The sequence below is a fragment of the Pogona vitticeps genome, chromosome 6 (genome assembly GCF_051106095.1).
Source record: "Pogona vitticeps strain Pit_001003342236 chromosome 6, PviZW2.1, whole genome shotgun sequence".
NCBI lineage: Eukaryota > Metazoa > Chordata > Lepidosauria > Squamata > Agamidae > Pogona > Pogona vitticeps.
Genome location: NC_135788.1, coordinates 25,096,174 through 25,115,599, shown reverse-complemented (window position 1 = coordinate 25,115,599; position 19,426 = coordinate 25,096,174). Strand labels below are relative to the sequence as shown.

Sequence of the window (19,426 nt, the reverse complement as noted above, 5' to 3'; positions counted from 1 at the left end):
TTACGATTGCTTGTTCTTCTGACCCTGCAGCACAGGCTTCTGCAGTTTAGCCCACAGCGCCACCACGTCCCTAGAATTAGACACAAATATAAGAAGCTAATTACTCAAAAAAGAGCATCTTACAAAGCCAAAATATGGGTGGATTTGGAATCTTCAGCAAAGGGAACAAATTCAGGTTTTTTTCTGGAATACTGTATCTGGACTTCTGAAGGAATATAAATTTCAACTGTATTCCCCTATCCCTGCTCCAGTCTGGGAGGACGTCTATGAAAATTTATTTTCTTTATCTAAGTAGGATTGTGTCCACAAACCTTTCCAGCATATGGTATCCTTAAAGGTGCTTCGCTTTTGGCCACCTGTTATGGCTGTGGAGATTGAATCAATTATTCAATCCCTGAAGCCAAATAAAGCATCTGGAGATTTCCTACCCTCTGAACTCTTTAAATCTCATAGCAGCTCATGGACACCCCTTTTAAGGGGGTTGTTTACTTACATGAACAATACAGACTGTATTCCAGCCACATGGGAAGTTGCTATTATTGTCCCTTTACATAAGAAGGGAGACAAAGATGATCCAAATAACTATAGACTGATAAGTCTTATTGGAATTCTGGCTAAAATGCATGTTAAACATCTGCTGAGGAAAATAGAAGTTTGGATTTTAGAGAGAAATTTGCTAGTGGAAGAACAAGTGAGCTTCAGGCATGAGAGATCCACAATAGATAATTGTTTTGTCTTATATCATCTTATAACTAAGCAATTATCTAATGACAAGAAATTGTATACTGCTTTTATTGACTTCAGTGCGGCCTTTGACTCCATAAATAAAGAGATAACTATGGAGAAAAGTGGCCATCCTAGGTATTGAACTCAGGTTATTAGCTCAGATCAAGATTCTCGCATCTGAGTCTGTATAGGTGCAAATGGTTCACATACCAAGAAAATACCCACCTATAAGGGTGTTAAGACAGGGTTATATTCTGGCCCCTTGCTTTTCAATCTCTATGTTAACAATATGCCAGGATATCTGTTTGACACCAATACTCACATGCTTAAAATACATGACAAATTTCTGAATATCTTGCGATACGCTGATGACATGGTGTTGATGGCACACTCATAAATAGATCTAAGAAGAATGCTGCAAAAACTTAACAACTATTGCACCAACAATTTTCTAAACATCAATAAGGCCAAATCCAAAGTGTTGGTTTTCAGCAAGCAAAATAGGACATATAATTGGCAAATAAATGGTGACCATATTGAACAGATAAATACAGTGGTGCCGCGCTAGATGCTTATCCCGGTAAACAACGAAATTGCTTGATAATGACTTTTTTGCAATCGCTATTGCGATCACAAAACAATGGTTCTTATGGGGGAAATCCACTTTACGTTGATTAGGTCCTTACTTTGCGAACCGTTTGTTTGCAAAATGATGGTTTTTCTGGCTCCGCAAAATGGCTTCCCTTCCTTCGCAAAATGGCTGTTTTTTGGACAGAAGCTTCGGAAGGCAGCAATTTTAAACAGCTGATCAGCAGTTCTCTACGGGCGATCTTTGCTGGATGAGGAGGTATTTCCCCATTGGAATGCATTAACCAGTTTTCAATGCATTCCAATGGGTTTTTTTTCGCATGACAACTATTTTGCTGTACAGCGATTTTAACAGAACGGATTATTGTCATGCAGGGCACCAAGGAGTAGTTTTCAACTATACAGGATCGTGGGTAAACCACTATAAAATAAGTGCCCTAAGGGCGGAACTAAGTACAAAACAGCTATACAAACTATTTAATTACGGTTATCCTGGTACTGTACTCCCAATAATGAAAGTATTCAGGGCCAAAATTATTCCAATTCTGACCTATGGGATAGAATTATGGCATCTAAGTAAAGCTACCCCTTTGGAACAAGTTGAGACTCATTTTCTGAGAAGTATCTTGGGGACTGATAAAAAATACTGCCGCTTGTACAGTTAGGGCAGAAACAGGATTTCACTCTCTCTGTAGTTAGTCAGTGACTAAGGTTATCACCTCTTGGATGAGAGTTCAGATAATGGATTCATATAGATTTCCTAAGCTCTGCTTAGTAGAACAGATAGGCTTGACTTCTACCAATTCTTAGGTTGGTCAATTTACCAGACTAATTGATCAATATGGATTCTCCACTCAATAATGATTTTGAAAAGGCCCGCAGGCAAAAGAAATATTCAGAGTCTGGGATATTAGTGATCAAATGGATATAGAACTGCTTTCTAAGAACAAGTCCTTAGGCTGGTTATCCAAGAACAAAATTGTTTTTCAGTCCAAGAAATATTTAGAAATAAACCTGTCTCAATCTCTTAGAAAGGCTTTTACCAGACTCAGATTCAAACTGCTGGAATCCATGACCAAACATGGTTGCTTCCTTCAATCGCCTTACCACAAAAGAATTTGTATCTGTGGTGCCCCCACTGTTGAAGATATTACACATATTTTTGTGTGTGTGTGCTATATTCCACTGCTAGGAAAAACTATCCGTTCTGTTGGGGAAAACAGCCCATTGGAATGTAAACTTTAGACTTTCGTATTTTCTTCAGAATGCCAATACGAAAGTTGTCCGCAATATAGCAACATTCATATCTAAGGCAATGGGCAGAAGATCACACTACTTTGATCAAATAGGGGTTCCCTGCAGGGGGTGACTTGCTCAATTAAAATATGTACATGTGGTTTTATATTTTACTATTGAAATGCATTTTATCTCTTTTTAGCTGTTTACTTTGTATCTGTGCTTTTTTTATATGGTCGAAATGACTAATTAAATAAATAAATACCGATAGTGGCTGAAAATACAAGCTTTTTTTGGCTAAGGGCAAAGAAGCAGGACTTGGAGAACAACGGGTTAGATGGAAAATCCATGTGGGTTTTTTCTTGCCATTGGATCAGAGTTCCTGGTGGGCTTTTTCTTGCCCTTGCATAGCTGACCACATAAAAATCTACTCAGAAAGGTAAATGCTGGTACAAACCAGTAAATTTTTTAGTGGGAGGATGGACCTGAAAGAGCAAAGTATTCTGCAATCTGGGCACAACTAGCAATTTGTCCTTCTCTCATTTTGACCAGCTGTGCCACAATTGCTATGCTACCCTACAGATGAGGTAAAAAAAAAGTTAAGAAACATAAAACATGTTGCATCAGTACATTCATCCTCAAGTATGTGCATCACTTATTAAAGTCAGCGGTTTACACTAAACTGAGGGGGTAGGATGTTGACCCTTATGTTGACCCTTCTGGATGATTGTGCCAAAATCCTGCTCTGAAAAATCCCTTATGGTACCGTTTACAGCCTAACTTAAGAGAATTCTGTATCCATGAAGAACATCTTTTTTACTTGGAAGAACAGAAATGTTAAGACCAATGTTAATACTTGCTGCCAGCACAAGCATGAAGGCATAATAGCAATGGTGAATTGCTGCTGATTAGCAAATTGCCACTTGTATCCCTTCTCAGACAACAATACATGGGACTAGTGTGCAAAGACGGATACGAATGGTGACTTGGTAATTAGCAGTAATTTGCCACGGTCATGCACACCACTGCATTTATGCCAACATGAATAACAACAGTGGACCCTTGACTTACAGACGGCTTGACTTACAGACTTTTCGAGTTACAGGCTTCTCTGGCTGCAAAATTTAGGTTCGACTTGCAGCCAGAGAATCGACCTACAGACCAGAAAAAAACCAAAATGGAACAAAAATGGCCCGTTACAGATTAATCTGTTTTCAGTGCATTGTAGGTAAATGGAAACTCGACCTACAGACTTTTCGACCTGCAGCCACTGTTCCAATACGGATTAATTCCGTAAGTAGAGGGTCCACTGTAATAGAATTCCAAAACCATATTTAGAATAATTCAGGATAGTGAGACACATGACATTGAAACAAGGTCTCCTGAAAGACACAGTGCTGTCTTCTTGATATGAACAGGAACGTGAATGGGATTTGGAGAGCTATGGGTTGAAAACAGGCAATCTCAGAATTATCCACTGTGACTGGCAGTCATAGCAACATTTCAAAATATCTAAAGGCAACATACTCCAGTGGCTATGTTTAACTGAAAAAAATGCTACTCTGAGAGGTTTTTTTTTTTAAAAAAAATCACATTAAAGTCAATTTCCTACTTGGATTATAAACCAGAACATTCACTTGTTAATCTCTAAATGATCATGGTAACATTCGTCCTCAGAAAAGCAAAGGCTTTTTAAAATGTTTATTTATTTATCCGTAGGTACAGTAAAAAATTATAGCTCACTGCTTTTGTTTTCTTTCCTTGCTGTCAGTTAAGGGTGAAATGTAATGTACTAAAACTGACAAAAATAAATCAGCTTTGAGTTGCACTTGCCAAGAAAGGATGAGCTATATTCCCATTTGTTAAATTCAACGTCAACTTTTGCTTACCTCAAATGACAGTATTTCCACTGGCAACTCTGCTGTATTGAGTTCATCAACCTTATGTCTTTCCACACAACTGCTGGATGCATGGAGGAAATCAAGGCCCATAGTTGTTTCAAGACAGGCTTCCCCAAATTGGTATCTTTTCAGAATACGGGAATTCTAGTCCAACAGGTTGAGTGATTCTGTTTTAAGACAATACAGTGGTGCCTCGCTTAACGAGCGCACCTCAGAATGACAAAATCGCATAACGATGAGGTATTTGTGATCGCAAATGCGATTGTATACCGATGGCCCCTATGGGCAAAACTCGCATTGCGAAGATTGGTAAGCGTTTTGCTTACCGATCTTCGCATTGCGATGTCAGGGGAACCGCTGATCAGCGGTTCCAAAATGGCCGCCGGAAGCCCCAAAAAGGTAGCGCGCAGCGTTTTCGCGCCCTGCCCTCGCTTACCGAGGGCGTGAAAATGGCTGCCGGACCCTGGAAACATTGCTGAATGGTGTGTTTTTTGCCCATTTGGAACGCATTAAACATCGTTTAATGGGCTTCCCCGTTCCATACAGCGATGTTTTCACATAGCAAGGGTTAATCCGGAACGGATTAACCTCGCTATGCAAGGCACTGTACCATACATACGAGCCCTGTGGCACACTGCAGTGAAGTCTCTATGACCTGAGTTGGATCCCAATGGGACCAGGTAGCAGGCTCAAGGTTGACCAGCCTTCCATCTTTCCAAGGTCAGTAAAATGACTACCCAGCTCACTGGAGACCAAATGTTTCTTCCATAATTATGCTGTAAACTGCTCAGAGAGTGCTCTAGTACTATCAGGTGGTATACGAGTTATATAATAACATACACAGGACAGGGCTGATTAATCTGCACCAATCCACCCTAAGTATATTAAAATATAATTACCAGAAAGCAATCCAAATGAGTCACGGTGGGAATTACGTTTCAGTAAACATGAACAGGAATATGCTGCACACATAAGGTTATAGCACAATGAGATCGATCAAAAGAATGGTTCAATGGCCAAGGCCAAATCCAAATAAAAGTTTCAATTCTAACAGATTTCAAGCAACCCCGGAGCTAGGCCAAAACATTTTGCTGCCTTTTAGGGAGATGAAACTTTACTTTCCATGAAGGAAAACAATACCCAAGGCTAATATATTTTGGTATTCTGAGGGGGATGATCCCACAAATACTCACCTGTCCCTGCCAGTAAAAATGCAATATTAAATTAAGTCCCAAATTCTTTTGTTAGTCCCATGTTAGTGTCCAACCAATGACTAAAATCCAGCAGTGAGTCACGATGAGAGTAAGTCTCTAAAGATTTGGTGACTCAACTCCTCTAATTTCTATTCAATGGGCCTACTCAAATTGTGACGTACTACAGAATTTCAGCCATTGAATCAGTTACTGAATGGGGGAGTCAACAGTATAAATCCTACTGATCCAATAAGGCCTACTCTGCTTTGGGCTGCTACTTAGAATCTGGTTCTTTCACCCCAGATAAATTACGTAATAGTAAGGCAACCCATTAACTTGGTGAGTTAGATATCTGGCTGAGGAGCCAAAGGTTGGGAGTTCAATCACCAACTTGCCTCCTGTGTAACTGTTAAAGATGCAGTACCACCCTCTTTTCTGAATCAGGATACAAAACAAAAGCATTGCTGTTCCAATTCTGAAGCTGAAATAGTTTTAGAATGGGTTTGCATTCATTTGCCTAGCTGGTTTAGTGCGCCTCCACTATACCACTCTTACACAATCTCATCTGATTTTGGTAGCTAAGCAGAGTAAGTTCTTGTTGGTACTTGGATGAGAACCCACCAGGTAATGTCAGGGGTCTCTAGATAGGGCCAAGAAAGAATCCTGCCTGAAACCTTAGAAAGCAGCTGCAGGTCAGAGTTGGTAGTACTGGACTTAGAAGGATCAGCAGTCTGGCACAGTATAAGGCAGCATCTCATGATCGTGTCTTCATCTTGCATTTGGAAGTTGAGATGGAGCAACTCTATTGGTCAGTCACTTTCTGCAGAAGGTTTATTTTTGTGTACAAGTACATTGTAAGATAGGGTTGCATGGCCTCAATAAATTTATGGCAAGTACTTTAACATCCTGACCAATCAGCACATACAGTGGATGAAATTCTTTATGCAAAGGTTGAAAACTACCAGGAAGAAATCCTAAACGACCATTCATTAGTGTAGAGTGTTTATTTCCTTCTCATAATTTGTGGCCAGTTCCTTTGACAAGACAGAATTCATTCTGAAATGAACTTACACGTAAAAGTACATAAAAAGGCAATGGGCTTCAATTTAGTGCCGTTATCTTACTGATGCACATTGCTAAAGCACATGCACAATTCATAATTTGAAAACTATGTATGAGGCTCCCCTCTTTACATGGGTTCATAACCTTCTTCTGAGCATAGGAGGGGGAATGACCCTACTAGCAGCCCCTTTACAAAAAGACAAAATAAAGTAAAACATAAAACCACCAACTAAATATATTATTATTTTGGCTTGCTTGCTTCTAATATTGATTAGCCAAGTATATAAATCTTGTATATACACAAAGGAAAATATACAGCACCAAATGATAACTAGTGTCCTCCTGACAACAAAAGAAACAGAATAAAGGTTTAAAACTTGCAACCAAGAAGAGCACATACTGATCAAAGTGCCTTCAAAGCTATTAAGAAAAAGACACAATTTTTTCCCATTTAACCAGATTCCATCGGTAGTCCATGAGATATTTCTTCATGTGGTTAAAAAAATCCAATTAGAGTGGAAGCTTTTTCCAATTATCTTTTAGGCCGGTCTATGTCATCGATAGCTGCTAACAATTTCTGCTTCGCTTTTTTGTTGATGTGGGTTCCCAGGCAAACATTCACCAGGTTAGTCAATTGCTTGGTGGAATATTCCTAGCCAAAGAAAGCAAATGACAATTTTAGTTTCAAGCAAATCAAGCAAAACTACCCAGGAAAGTCCCATATACTTTAAAGATGGATGGATGGATGGATGGATGGGATGGATGGATGGATGGATGGATGGATGGATGGATGGATGGATGGATAGCTCAGTGAGTTGGGAGTCCAGTTCCCATCCTGCATTACAGGAGAAGAGCCGGTTTATGTGTCCATGGGCAAGGTGCAGTGTCCCAGGATGCCCCCAAAATAAGGGAGTGGTAAATCACTTCTTGAAGACAGGAGGGGCTGAGAAGACAGGAGGGCCTGGTGTGCTCTGGTCCATGGGGACACGAAGAGTCGGACACAATGAAATGACTAAACAACAACAAATCACTTCTGCATATTTTATCTAGAAGACCTTGGAAAGGGCCACGATAACTCCAAATCGACTTGATGGCACACGACTTTAACAACACCGTAACACATCAAAAGAAACATTGTTTCTCTCTCACACACTCTTTCTGTTTTTCAAATGTAATTGTTGAACTATCCAAAAGCACAAGCCTGTTGAAGGACATAGCTACCTATTTAAACTGAATTCTTTCTTCCTCTAGATACTGCCAGGATATTTGAATATATACCCAACATACATAAGCTAAGACCGGAATCTTGCTTTCTGAAAAAAATATTGAAAGCCACGGATATCTGCAATTGTGAAGCTTAGAAGGGTGTTGTGTTGTAACTATGGGAAGATGATAATAGGAAAATAGTAAAAATCTCAGTCAAGCACTGGACAGAATTCCATGAATGTTTAAACATCTTAAGGCACTTAAAATTTATTTTCCATACTTCTGGGAAAAATATGTGACACTGGCTAAGACCTAAAACAACTATGAAAACAGATACTTTTTGAAAAGCTGCTTTAACAAATCTGTTTTTAGTGTTTCTGCTCACATGTCCCATTTAGCTTTACCTAAAGGATTTGAGAACAAATTACCAGTACTGTATCTGATCAAAAGAAACAAAACTTTGTAACTCTCTCTCTCTAAAATGTTTTTAAAAGATAATTGTTGAAATACAAAAAGACAAACTTGTGCCAGGACATTGCTGCCTATTCAAACAGAATTCGCTCTTTTTTTCCAGACTCTGTGAGGATGTTTGAATTATTATTTAACAGAGGTAAAGCTCTTAATGTTCTCTTGGGTAAAGAACAAGGGTGGAAATGCTCTCAAAGTGGGTTTATGCATATCCAAGAAAAGTAAATGGCTAGCCAGACTGGGAGTAATCCAAAACTACCAACCGAGAGTGCTTTTTCTGAAAGTTCTAAAATTGCAGCCACTCACAGCTCCAGCCAGCACATGAAGACAGCAACCTTGTTTACAAACTGTGATAACCATGGAAATATGTGCAAAAATAGTGCAAAAAGAGCCCAACGTCTAACGTAACTATTCAGGTTTTGGCACAGGACGCTTGGAAGAAGAAAAAAGGCTGAAGATTTGTGGATGATGTGGGAAGAAAAAAAAAACCCTATGCCTCTGAAGATGTTTTGGCTTGATTACCCAGAGTTTAAAAAAACATGTGTAAACGTAAGAACTGAGATTTACAGCTTAATTTTTCTACTTTTGTTAGATGATGAATTGGTGACCTTTGAGGCTTCTGTGCACTGTGTGCCACAGATGTCTCGGTGAGTGAGAAAGGCTAAACACAGTTCTGGCACATGCGTTTCATTTTGTTTCCAGGTCTAGTATAGCATATGGTGTCCTTTCCAGCTTGTTACCACCCAGAATTTCTCATAAACCCACTACGACTTGTAGTTCTAATGCATCGTAAATAGCGCATAAATATTCAGCACTTAATTTGTCAGTCTCATAAGATATGGTTGTTTTACATACCCTTCCACCCCCACCCTCTTTGCCTGACTATATAACACACTCCAAGTACTTTATTAGTCACAGAATATGATCAGAAGCCCTTGTGTCTACAATACTAGACATAGGTGAAATGTGCTGAATATGCCTTAGAGGTAGATAAAATCAGTTCAAGCAAAGCTGGGTCTTGATGATTGTGACTTTCAACCTCATGGCACAGTTTTCCTAAAGGAGAAAGATTTCATGCAACTTAAAGTAATTTAGTTCCTGTAACTCAATGTAACAGGAGAAGAATTTCTTTCAGTGTTCAGTGACAATAACTGGAAGGTTTAAATAGAAACTGGAATTAAATACAAGAGAGACTTCAAACACACCACTCCCTCTCCAGCCAATGACAAGAACCAAGTATGTTCTTACTCTGTGTTCCTTGATCCAACGCTCCATGTCATTTTCAGTCAAATAGTAAGCTTTGATGTAGGTCTCCACAAATTCCTTGTCTGGAATAGGTCTGATATCTGTCAGCTTCTCCAGCTTCATGAGAAATTGCTGGAAGTCCAGTTGCATCAAGGCACGACCCTCGTTGCTACACTTCTTGACATTTGCATAACTATGACAGATATATAACAGATTAGTAAAGTGTTCCTGATTATCATGTGGCAATTATACTAATGGTCTGTTTTTTGTGGAGGATAATTCAATGTGGGCCAAAGTTAAAAGATATAAAGGAATACTATCAAAGATACTGCTGGGGATATTGTCTGGACCAGAAATTGTTTAGCGGTTGTTATTCAACCAGGGAATAAATTTGAATTGCATCCAAACAGTGTAAAATAACTGTAATACATCTATATTTACAAATATTTATATTCCTCAAAGATACTGGAAGAATTCTGTAGGGTTGTGGCAACTGCTTTTCCTTGGCAATCAAGCTCTCCATGGTTTGGGACCTTGTTACCATCTGCCATCAGACCCTCCTAGCAACGTTAGCCACCCCGAAGGAGGCCAGGAAATCATCTATGAGAAATTAGGCCTTCTTGGCAGTTGCACCAACTTTGTGGAACCGGCTCCCAGTTGAGCTGCTCCTGCCCCTCTCCTTCCCCACTTTCAAGAGGTTGCTGAAGCCGTTGCTCTTCAGAGAGGCTTCTGAATGCAACCGCAACTGAATTTCATTCGTTTCATGACCTGCTGCTTTTAATATGTATATTTTGTGCTGCTTGTGGTATGAAGCTACTCAATTTCGTTGGTTTTGTTCATTCTTTATTTTTATCATTGCTATTATCATGTGTTTGTTTGATTGACTGATTATGTTGTGAACTACCCAGAACAGTGCCAGGTACTAGTGGGGTAATGTATAAATGAAAGAGATGAAGAAATGTAAATAAATAACAAATTGAGGAAGGTAGAGTTTTTACAAATAAATAATACTCTTATGCGCAGACTGTGGCTACAAGCTTAGGGTCATTTTAAAGAACCTATTCTCCATGGTAAAGGTAAAGGTTCCCCTTGACAATTTTTGTCCAGTCGTGTTCGACTCTAGGGGGCAGTGCTCATCCCCGTTTCCAAGCCACAGAGCCAGCGTTTTGTCCGAAGACAATCTTCCGTGGTCACATGGCCAGTGCGACTTAGACACGGAACGCTGTTACCTTCCCACCGAGGTGGTCCCTATTTATCTACTCGCATTTGCATACTTTCAAACCACTAGGTTGGCGGGAGCTGGGACAAGCAACGGGCGCTCGCTCCGTTGTGTGGATTCGAACTTACGACTGCTTGGTCTTCTGACCCTGCAGCACAGGCTTCTGCGGTTTAGCCCACAGCGCCACCACGTCCCTTTGCATACAAGATTCTCCATGACCTGTATGCAAAGTCATTACTGTTACTGTAAAACTTGGAAAGAACCTTGAGACCATCTTCCTCAAGACTGAAGAAGCTCTACCTAAACAAGCTCCTTTCATCCATATTTAGGGCATCAAGACGAAAGGCTTGATGCACCAGGTACAATGAGGCAGAGGACACCAAGAAGTGTGCTCAGAAGTTTATCTTTGGAACACTTATGATAATTCACTTACCCTTCTACAAGAGTTCTATTGGCTAGTCGTATACAGTGCTCCCAAAGAATATTTGACACAGGCAATGGAATACGGACCCTCTTAGAAACCTCATTCATTCTCCTGTTAAACTGTTCAAATTCCTAGTAAAATGCCAAAAACATATTGGTAATTGGTAGTGAAACATAAAAATACCTGATTAGCAATGCACACATACTAACATGTTTCTATTACAACTTGGCATACTTGAGCACTGATTTACTACAGCTTTCCATATCTTTGGTTTGGATGAGCTAAACATTAAAATGGGGAGCATTAGTCTGAAATAAAGCCTTGACGGTATGTATTGTTTCATAAAAAGCATCTCCCACTATCAATGCTTTCTCTCCAAGAAATGTAGGGGAAATTGAAGGCAAAAGATTGTACCCAGACTTGGAGAAGATACACTGAAATCAATGGGACTTCAATCATCACCAACACAAAACCCATTGATTTCAGTGGGTCTTTTCTCATTATGAAAACCTTGGATCCATCCGCAGATAACAGTATTGACCCCATTTTGCCAAAACGCCATTGGACATCTATTTTAGTGTTTAGAGTTTAGCTTTAAGTGACTGTGCTGGCAACTGAGTTCATGGGTCAAATTCTCATTTGATGAATGGGTTGGCAAAATGAAATTAGAAAGCCATTTGACTGAGGATAATCCCTCAATTGAATCCAAAGACTCAACTCTTATGTCCATTTACTCAGAAGGAAGCCCAATCAAGAACAGTGAAACTCCCCCCCCCCCACAAGTAGCCATGCTTTGGATTTCACTCTAAAAGGGCTAGTGCTTTAAAGTCTCAAACATTGATATTCTTTAGTAGATTATCAGAAGTCATAATGAAATGGACACTGAAAGATGGATCGAAATAGCAGATTACCGTTTAAGATCAACTTGACCATATTCTGTCAACACTGAGTATTAAATAAGCTTGGGTTTTCTTCTCCCTTTGCTGTTTTATGCAACAAGCTTTTCATGTTTGCAGCCAAGAGAACATTACCATGTCTTTGGTCCGGATACACAGTAACTCAGAAATGAATTAAACCTGTGTGAAGGACAGTCTCCTGCTCCTGGCACATCAGTCATAAATCTTTATCTTTAATAATGTACTGAAAAGATGCATATTTAGCTATAACAACATCTAACAAGACCAACATACAAAACTGAATGAAGCAGAATATCCAAGAAACAGTGTGTTGCATGGAATATACAACACAGCAGTTACAGATTTTTTTTGTTAGCAAATATAAATGAATTCAAGAAAAAAAATATTTACTTTTAAAAGGGAATCTACATAAATATTGTGTTGTGACATGATTTCTTTCACATCCCATTTCACGTTTGCCATTAAAAGCAGCATCTGTTCATAATCAATTGCTTTAGCAGCAACAATCCAGTATATCGGTTTACGCAGTTCACTGGCCGTTGAAACCGTCTGAAAAACAAAGTCAAGCAATTTAATGAACAGCATATTTTAAAAAGCTAAAATATAAAATATTTCAATATAGTTTATCACTGCGTGGTATTATAGACGGTGTCACTCAGGAACGTACATGCTTTCTACACCTAAAATTGTTAAGCCGTGGAGAATTCTAACCTGTGAATAGAATTGCTGAAGAAAAGGTTTCTTGGCTGGAGGCATTACAGTATCAAGATGAGGTTGGAGGAATTCAAATTGCTCAGCTAAAAATACTCTGAAAAACAAAACACACAGACAAAATTCCACTGTGATCTGAGCACAACATACAAAAGGTTGACTCTCATTTGCAGTGGGCAGACAATGAAGCCATGTGGGAACCTCAGTTTTGGATCCTGCAGATCCAAAACCTATGAAGTCCTCATATGGCTACTACCACTCATGACTTTCAAGAGAGATTAGTCAATTTCATGAACATTACACCTGTCTGTGGATACTAGTCAAGATGGCTACAAAGAGCTTGGAAAGCTGGCCATGCTAGCTGCAGGATTCTGGAAGTTGTAATAAAAAGCTATATGTTATATAACCAGGCCTCTAAACATCACTTTTTAAGAAACAATGGCCATCTCACTTGTCAATATGGGAAACAGGATCCTGGACTATATAGGGCTGTGGCCCAATTCTACAAGGCTTTTTTTACATTATCTATTAATAATGGTAATTTTGAAAGGAAACACAGACTCTATAGAAAGTCTTCCAAAGATCCCAGAGCTTTATCTCAATGACAAAGTACTTTCAGATTGTTTCTGAATTTTAGAAGATAGCTTCATTTGTACACATACACAAACAAATTTAAACCATCTATGGAAATGATGCACACAGAAAAACAAAAGGGAGACATTTTGAAAAGACAAGCATAGTTAACAATGCCATTTTTACTGCAATCAAAACAACTCAGTATAGCTGGACTAGGTCCACCATTTTAAAGCTGATAAAGACATCCTTATGAGGCTATGACCTGTGGGCCAAGAGTTGATGTAATATTACTCTCATTTCTGTTATCTAAACGTTTGAATAGAAATGCTAAATTTCCACAATTCTTTCTTTTTACTGCCACTGCTAAATTAGCTCTTTCCCCACACCACTAAAAATAAGATACAGTGGTGCCTCACAAGACGAACACCTCGCAGGATGAAAAACCTGCAAGACGAATGGTTTTTTGCGATCGCTATGGTGCCTCACAAGATAGCTTCTTCTATGGCCATGCTTCACAAGATGATTCCCCCCCCCAAGACCAATGCCTCGCTAGATGAAAATAATTCATTCGTCTTGCGAGGTTCCCATAGGAATGCATTGCAATGCATTCCTATGGGAAACTGATTTTCGCAAGACGAAAATTTCACAAGACAGCGCTACTCGTGGAACAAATTACTTTTGTCTTGCGAGGCACCACTGTATTCTTTTTATTAAATGAACAAACGAGTGTACGATCAATATATCAATATGTGTACCATCCTCAGAAGCACATTTGTTGGAAATATGAGAAAGAAGCTTTTGGTTAGGTGCCCTCAAACCACAGATGTCAGGCTGTCTGTATTCCTTTCTCTTGAGGCAAGCTTTTTGCAAATGATTGGCTGCTGCTTTTAGAAGAAGGGATTTTAATGGGTGGATACTTTATTATTATTTTCTAATGACATCCATTTCAACTGCTTAATGTAACTGTATTATTCTGGGGGATACAGAAGACTTGATATAGACATATGCACAGAGCACAATTCTTCTCCAGTGTATTTTCCCATATCTTCCCTTGTTCTAGATCTACTTAGGTTGCAAATCTCCACACGGGATTTCATGACTGTTACATTTTTTAATATCCAGTATAGCATGTTGGATTTTTTTTTTTTTTTTACATTCTTGGGACATCATCATCACACACTTATGTGGAAACAGTTACACTGATTTCTATGCTGAAGTAAATGCAGAATGTCAGTATGCTTAGCTAACCTTCCTTGAGATCAAAGACAAAAGGTTTCTAGCCCCCACACTGCCACTAGCCACGCAGACTCCTTTTCCTAGCCATGGTGCCTTCCGTCTTTTCTGTGTCTGCAGAAATAAGCCTTATAGGCTAAAGTTTTTGTTTTATGAGTGAACCTACCCAATCTTGCCTGTCACTTTGTTTCACTCTGTAATCTTGCCACTTAAAACAACCTTAATTTTATTCTAGTTATGTTTGGTCTCTTTATATAATGAAAGTGTTATATAATACAGTATTCTTGAGTATATTATCTTGTATTTAGGCTTAGAACAATTTCTGTCAGATTTTATCACCATATATTTGAAATATAGCAGGCCTGAATCTAATGGCTTACTATGACTTATTATGAAAACCATCACCATTTGGGAGACATTCCTAACTTCCAGAGCCACATCAACAGTTCATAAATGATCCTAGTTGCAAGAGCACCAAGGCCAGCAATAGAAATGTAGTACCATTCTGTTGGAATTGTGTGGTTTGACATAATTAGAAGATACACCTAATTAAAACTAGAGAGAACTAGCTGGCAAGTCCTGGAATTGTTTTCAAGTAGTAGAAAGAAATGTGGTTTGACCATTCTTAACTCACAAGGATTCAGTGGCTACTACTCTCTCTGCGAGGCCATAGAGGGTGTTGCCTGAGGTCAAGACAACAAGATGGCTGAGATGTGGGACAGGAACTTTCTCCTTCCTTTCCTCTACAGCAGTCAGAGTTCCAGGGGCATCAGAGGAGACCTCCTGTAATAATAGGAAATGAGGAGAGAAATTGGAATAACTGAAACTTCATGAGATTGGCAGCAAGTTGACATATCTGACTTCCATTTAGCTGAATTTCAACACGAGGACAGAATACTCTCAGGACCAAGATTCAAGAAACAGAATTCCTGCTATTTTAGTTTCTAAAGGACAACAATCTGACTACTAGCACTCACAAACCACCATCAGCTTCAAAGAAATGATGATCTGAGATTTGAATGGCATAATTAATAAGACACGTGCAGGTCTTACAAGTAAAGCTATCTTAATGCAAGGGATGTAATAGCATTTTCTCTTTCTCTCTTTACAAGATGACACTGGATTTCTATTTATAACCAAGCTGCTTGATTCTAAACAGGTGGGGAAACAGCCATCATGTGCTGCTGCCAGCAAGAAAGGGGGAAGAAGGGAAGAGAGCTGCAGATCAGCCACAGACTTTTACTCAATGGGTTGCTAACCCCACACTTTAGAACACCATCCTCCTGCCCAGTGCTTCTGGATGTGTTGGGGTAAAAATTCTACCATCCTCAGCCTGCAGCTGAAATGTCAGTTTTGTAGTCCATGGTATCTGGAAAGTGCCAGACAGAGAAAACCAGCTAATTATGTAAAAAGCCCATCTTGTGGAGTAAACAAAATGCCACTGAGGAAGCTGAGTCAACCATAGTGACATATGCCAGTCTTTAGAAAGTTTCTTTAATGAACTAATATGTTTACTGTCTGATATTAATCTAAACTAAATCAGGTACTATCACCAGAATCTTAATGAATTACAGTGGTGCCTCGCTTAGTGATTGCCTCGTTTGACAATGTATTCGCTTAGCGATGAGGTTTTTGGAGCGATCTTGCGCTCCATTTTGTGATGTTTACAATGGGAAAATTTCACATAACGAGGTTTGGGACCTTGCTTCGCTTAGCGATGACAGTTTAGGTCCCCGTTTCGCTTAATGATGTCCATTTTCGCTATTTTAAGTGTGTCTTAAAATGTTCAAAAACTGTTTAAAATGCTTGGAATTGTTAGTGCACCCTGTAAAACCTTTGCAAACTTAATTTGGCTTTGTTCTGAGTCTTTGTTAATTTTTAGTGAATTCCCCCCCCATTGGAATGCATTGAACTGTAGGTTTGACAGCTGTCAAACAAAGCCAAATTAAGTTTGCAAAGGTTTTACAGGGTGCACTAACAATTCCAAGCATTTTAAACAGTTTTTGAACATTTTAAAGACACTTTAAAAATAGCGGAAACGGACCTGTCAAAACCATTGAAATGCATTGAATAGGTTTCAATGCATTCCAATGGGGGAACCGCGTTTCGCTTAGCAATGTTTCCTATGGCGATTTTCGCTTAAGGACGGTAATCTGTTCCCTTTGGAACGGATTATCCAGTTTTCAATGCATTCCTATGGGAATTGGTGTTTCGCTTAGCGATGTTTTCCCATAGCGATGTGTTTTTTTTAACCAATTAACATCGCTAAGCGATGCACCACTGTAGACCTTTATACAAATCTTCCAAGCTCTTGGAGATCTGAATCACTACTGAAAACTAATCTCCCTGTGATTTTATAATGAAAACATGTAAAGGTATTCACTTTTAAGATGAAGAACCAGAGCTTGGAAATAAATACTCTTGGATTGTAAGGGTATATAAGGGATTCTGGGAGCTGTAGTCCAAAAAGTAACTTTTCTGAATTCTACAAGTTCGATGCTTCTGAACAGGCTTCGTTTCTTTTTAGTAGCATCAAAAGTTAGAAATCATCTTATAAAATGTGATGCCTAATAAATTTCAGGTATTGACACAACTAAGAAAGTAGGAGACTACCACAAGACCTAGAGGAATATGTAATACAATATCAGAGCAGTAGCAGCAGGTAAAGGGGGCAGGGGAGAATAGCAGTGAACATGATGTCCTTTCGGTGGGAGTCAACATTCTCATGATTTAGGAATCTTTTAGAAAATATATTTGCCCCTGAAAGTAGTACTTTTGACCCAATAATCAAAACAGAAGGACATTTTCTTCTACACCATCAATGACACTTCAAGGGGAGAAAATGATAGGATATTAAAGAAGGAAAGAGCAAACAAAACAAAACAAAAAGCTTTTTTCGCCTCCATCAGAACACTCCTGAACAAATACAAACCATTATTCCAATACACTGATGACACACACTTGTTACCTGACCCTTGATGACATTTTCCATCTTTAGACTATCGCTCCACATGTCTACAATACCAATATACAAAGAAACATTTTATTTTTAGGATAGGAAAAGGCAAGCAGACATGGAGAAAGGGCTTCCAAAACAGAAGTAGAATTTGTTCTTTCAGAAAACTCAAAATGGGAGGGAAGATTTTCTCTCTCTCTCTCTTGAGTGTTTCACACATTCAAATGAATGACATCTTCTCCTTTCATCTTCTCCTTCATTCAACAAGAAAACAAGAAGGACCTTTGGGCAACTGACAGGTTTACAGGTGCCATTCAAAAGAAGAGGCATCAAGTGTTGGCAGCTTTTGTATGGCATTACCACTTATAATCAGAGAGAAGAAAGACAAACCATTGATTGCCATGATAGAAGCCTTCAAAAGTGTGCAATTTTCTCCACTGGGCAAAAGAAAATACTTGACAAACAGCTCTCACACTTCTACTTTTGTTCTTGTCACATACTTACTATATTTAGGCTACAAGGGCATTTTTCTTTAACCAATCCTTTAAACCAAGAAGCAAAACTACAAATCTGGAACTAAGTAAAATATAATAAGGCAGGCTGTCACAGCTTCCTCGAATATCCCAACTACAGAGAGATGTTATTCATTTCCTCTTTCCTGCCAGAAACAATGAAGATGAAAATCTAGCTAACTATGCCATGAATCTTACTAGCTACATATCTAGTGCAGTGGTGCCTTGCAAGACGTTTTAATTTGTTCCGCAAAAATCGTCGTCTTGTGAAAAAATCGTCTTGCGAGATTCCCTATGCATTGGTCTAAAAAAAAAAGTCTCGCGAAGCATCGGTCTTAAAAAAAGTTTTGCAAAGCACAGTCATAGAAAAAAACATCTTGCGAGGCACCATAGTGATCACAAAAACCAATCGTCTTGCGGGTTTTTCGTCCCGCGAGGCAATCATCTAGTGAGGCACCAATATATATAAATCCACTTGAAATTTCAAAACTACTTTAATATGGGTCCACATTGTGTATTTTGCATTGTATAGTGGCTCTTAAAGTAATGGGGCCATTCTCATATTCCATTATGAAAATGCATAAGAATCTAAAAGTTTCCCTTGATACTGTCTAACTATTCTCACTGATTTAAGCAGTGGCATGCTTACAACAACAAGCAATTTTTAATACTGGCAGAAACATTCCAGAAGTTTATAACATTCTTAAAGTAAGAATGAGTATATTCAAACACCTGGGCATGAGGTCTGATTTCCATTGGGAGAAATCAGAGAGATATGGGGCTTTAACCCTTTCTAATGACTTAGAATTGCTATTTCCACATTCGGAAAAGTTTTCACTAACTATTGTGGAAACTCTCCCACTCCACCTAAAAAACATAGTGCTAGTGATGGCTGCAGTAGAGGTTAAAGCCCCACTTGCCTGGGTTCTAATTTGGATTTTAGGTCCTTATCTACAATTGGATCTTGGATCAAATCAAAAGCCTTCCTAGACCAATATTTAGATACCTACAGGAAACCGACAAGCAGGACATAAGTATGACAGTGCCCTCCAACTCTTCTTCTTTAGCATCTGCTATGCTTTTATGTTGGAGGCAATATACAGTACATAGCCCTCATGGATAGCTTTATCTTCCATGAATGTATTTGTGAGGCTACCTTAAAATTGTGGGTCAACGTACAATGAGTGCTGTCTTAACTAGTAAAAGACATATTTCTCCCAGCATGAACTTTTCTCATTTCTGTATCACCCTAT

The 19,426-nt window shown here is 38.9% G+C and overlaps 1 protein-coding gene across 2 annotated transcripts in view; it reads right to left on the bottom strand.

Annotated features, from left to right (window-relative positions):
* Window positions 1-6,629: 6,629 nt before the first annotated feature.
* Window positions 6,630-19,426, bottom strand: part of VPS50 (VPS50 subunit of EARP/GARPII complex) — a 74,036-nt gene continuing 61,239 nt past the window's right edge. For both annotated transcript variants that reach the window (XM_078378699.1, XM_073003186.2), the window contains exons 23-28: window positions 15,340-15,488; window positions 12,897-12,993; window positions 12,576-12,734; window positions 11,278-11,399; window positions 9,629-9,818; window positions 6,630-7,358 (exon numbers count right to left, since the gene is read on the bottom strand). In XM_078378699.1, the coding sequence (XP_078234825.1) occupies window positions 7,239-7,358; window positions 9,629-9,818; window positions 11,278-11,399; window positions 12,576-12,734; window positions 12,897-12,993; window positions 15,340-15,488 (837 nt within the window). In that variant the 3' untranslated portion in view covers window positions 6,630-7,238. The remainder of the gene's footprint in view (window positions 7,359-9,628; window positions 9,819-11,277; window positions 11,400-12,575; window positions 12,735-12,896; window positions 12,994-15,339; window positions 15,489-19,426) is intronic.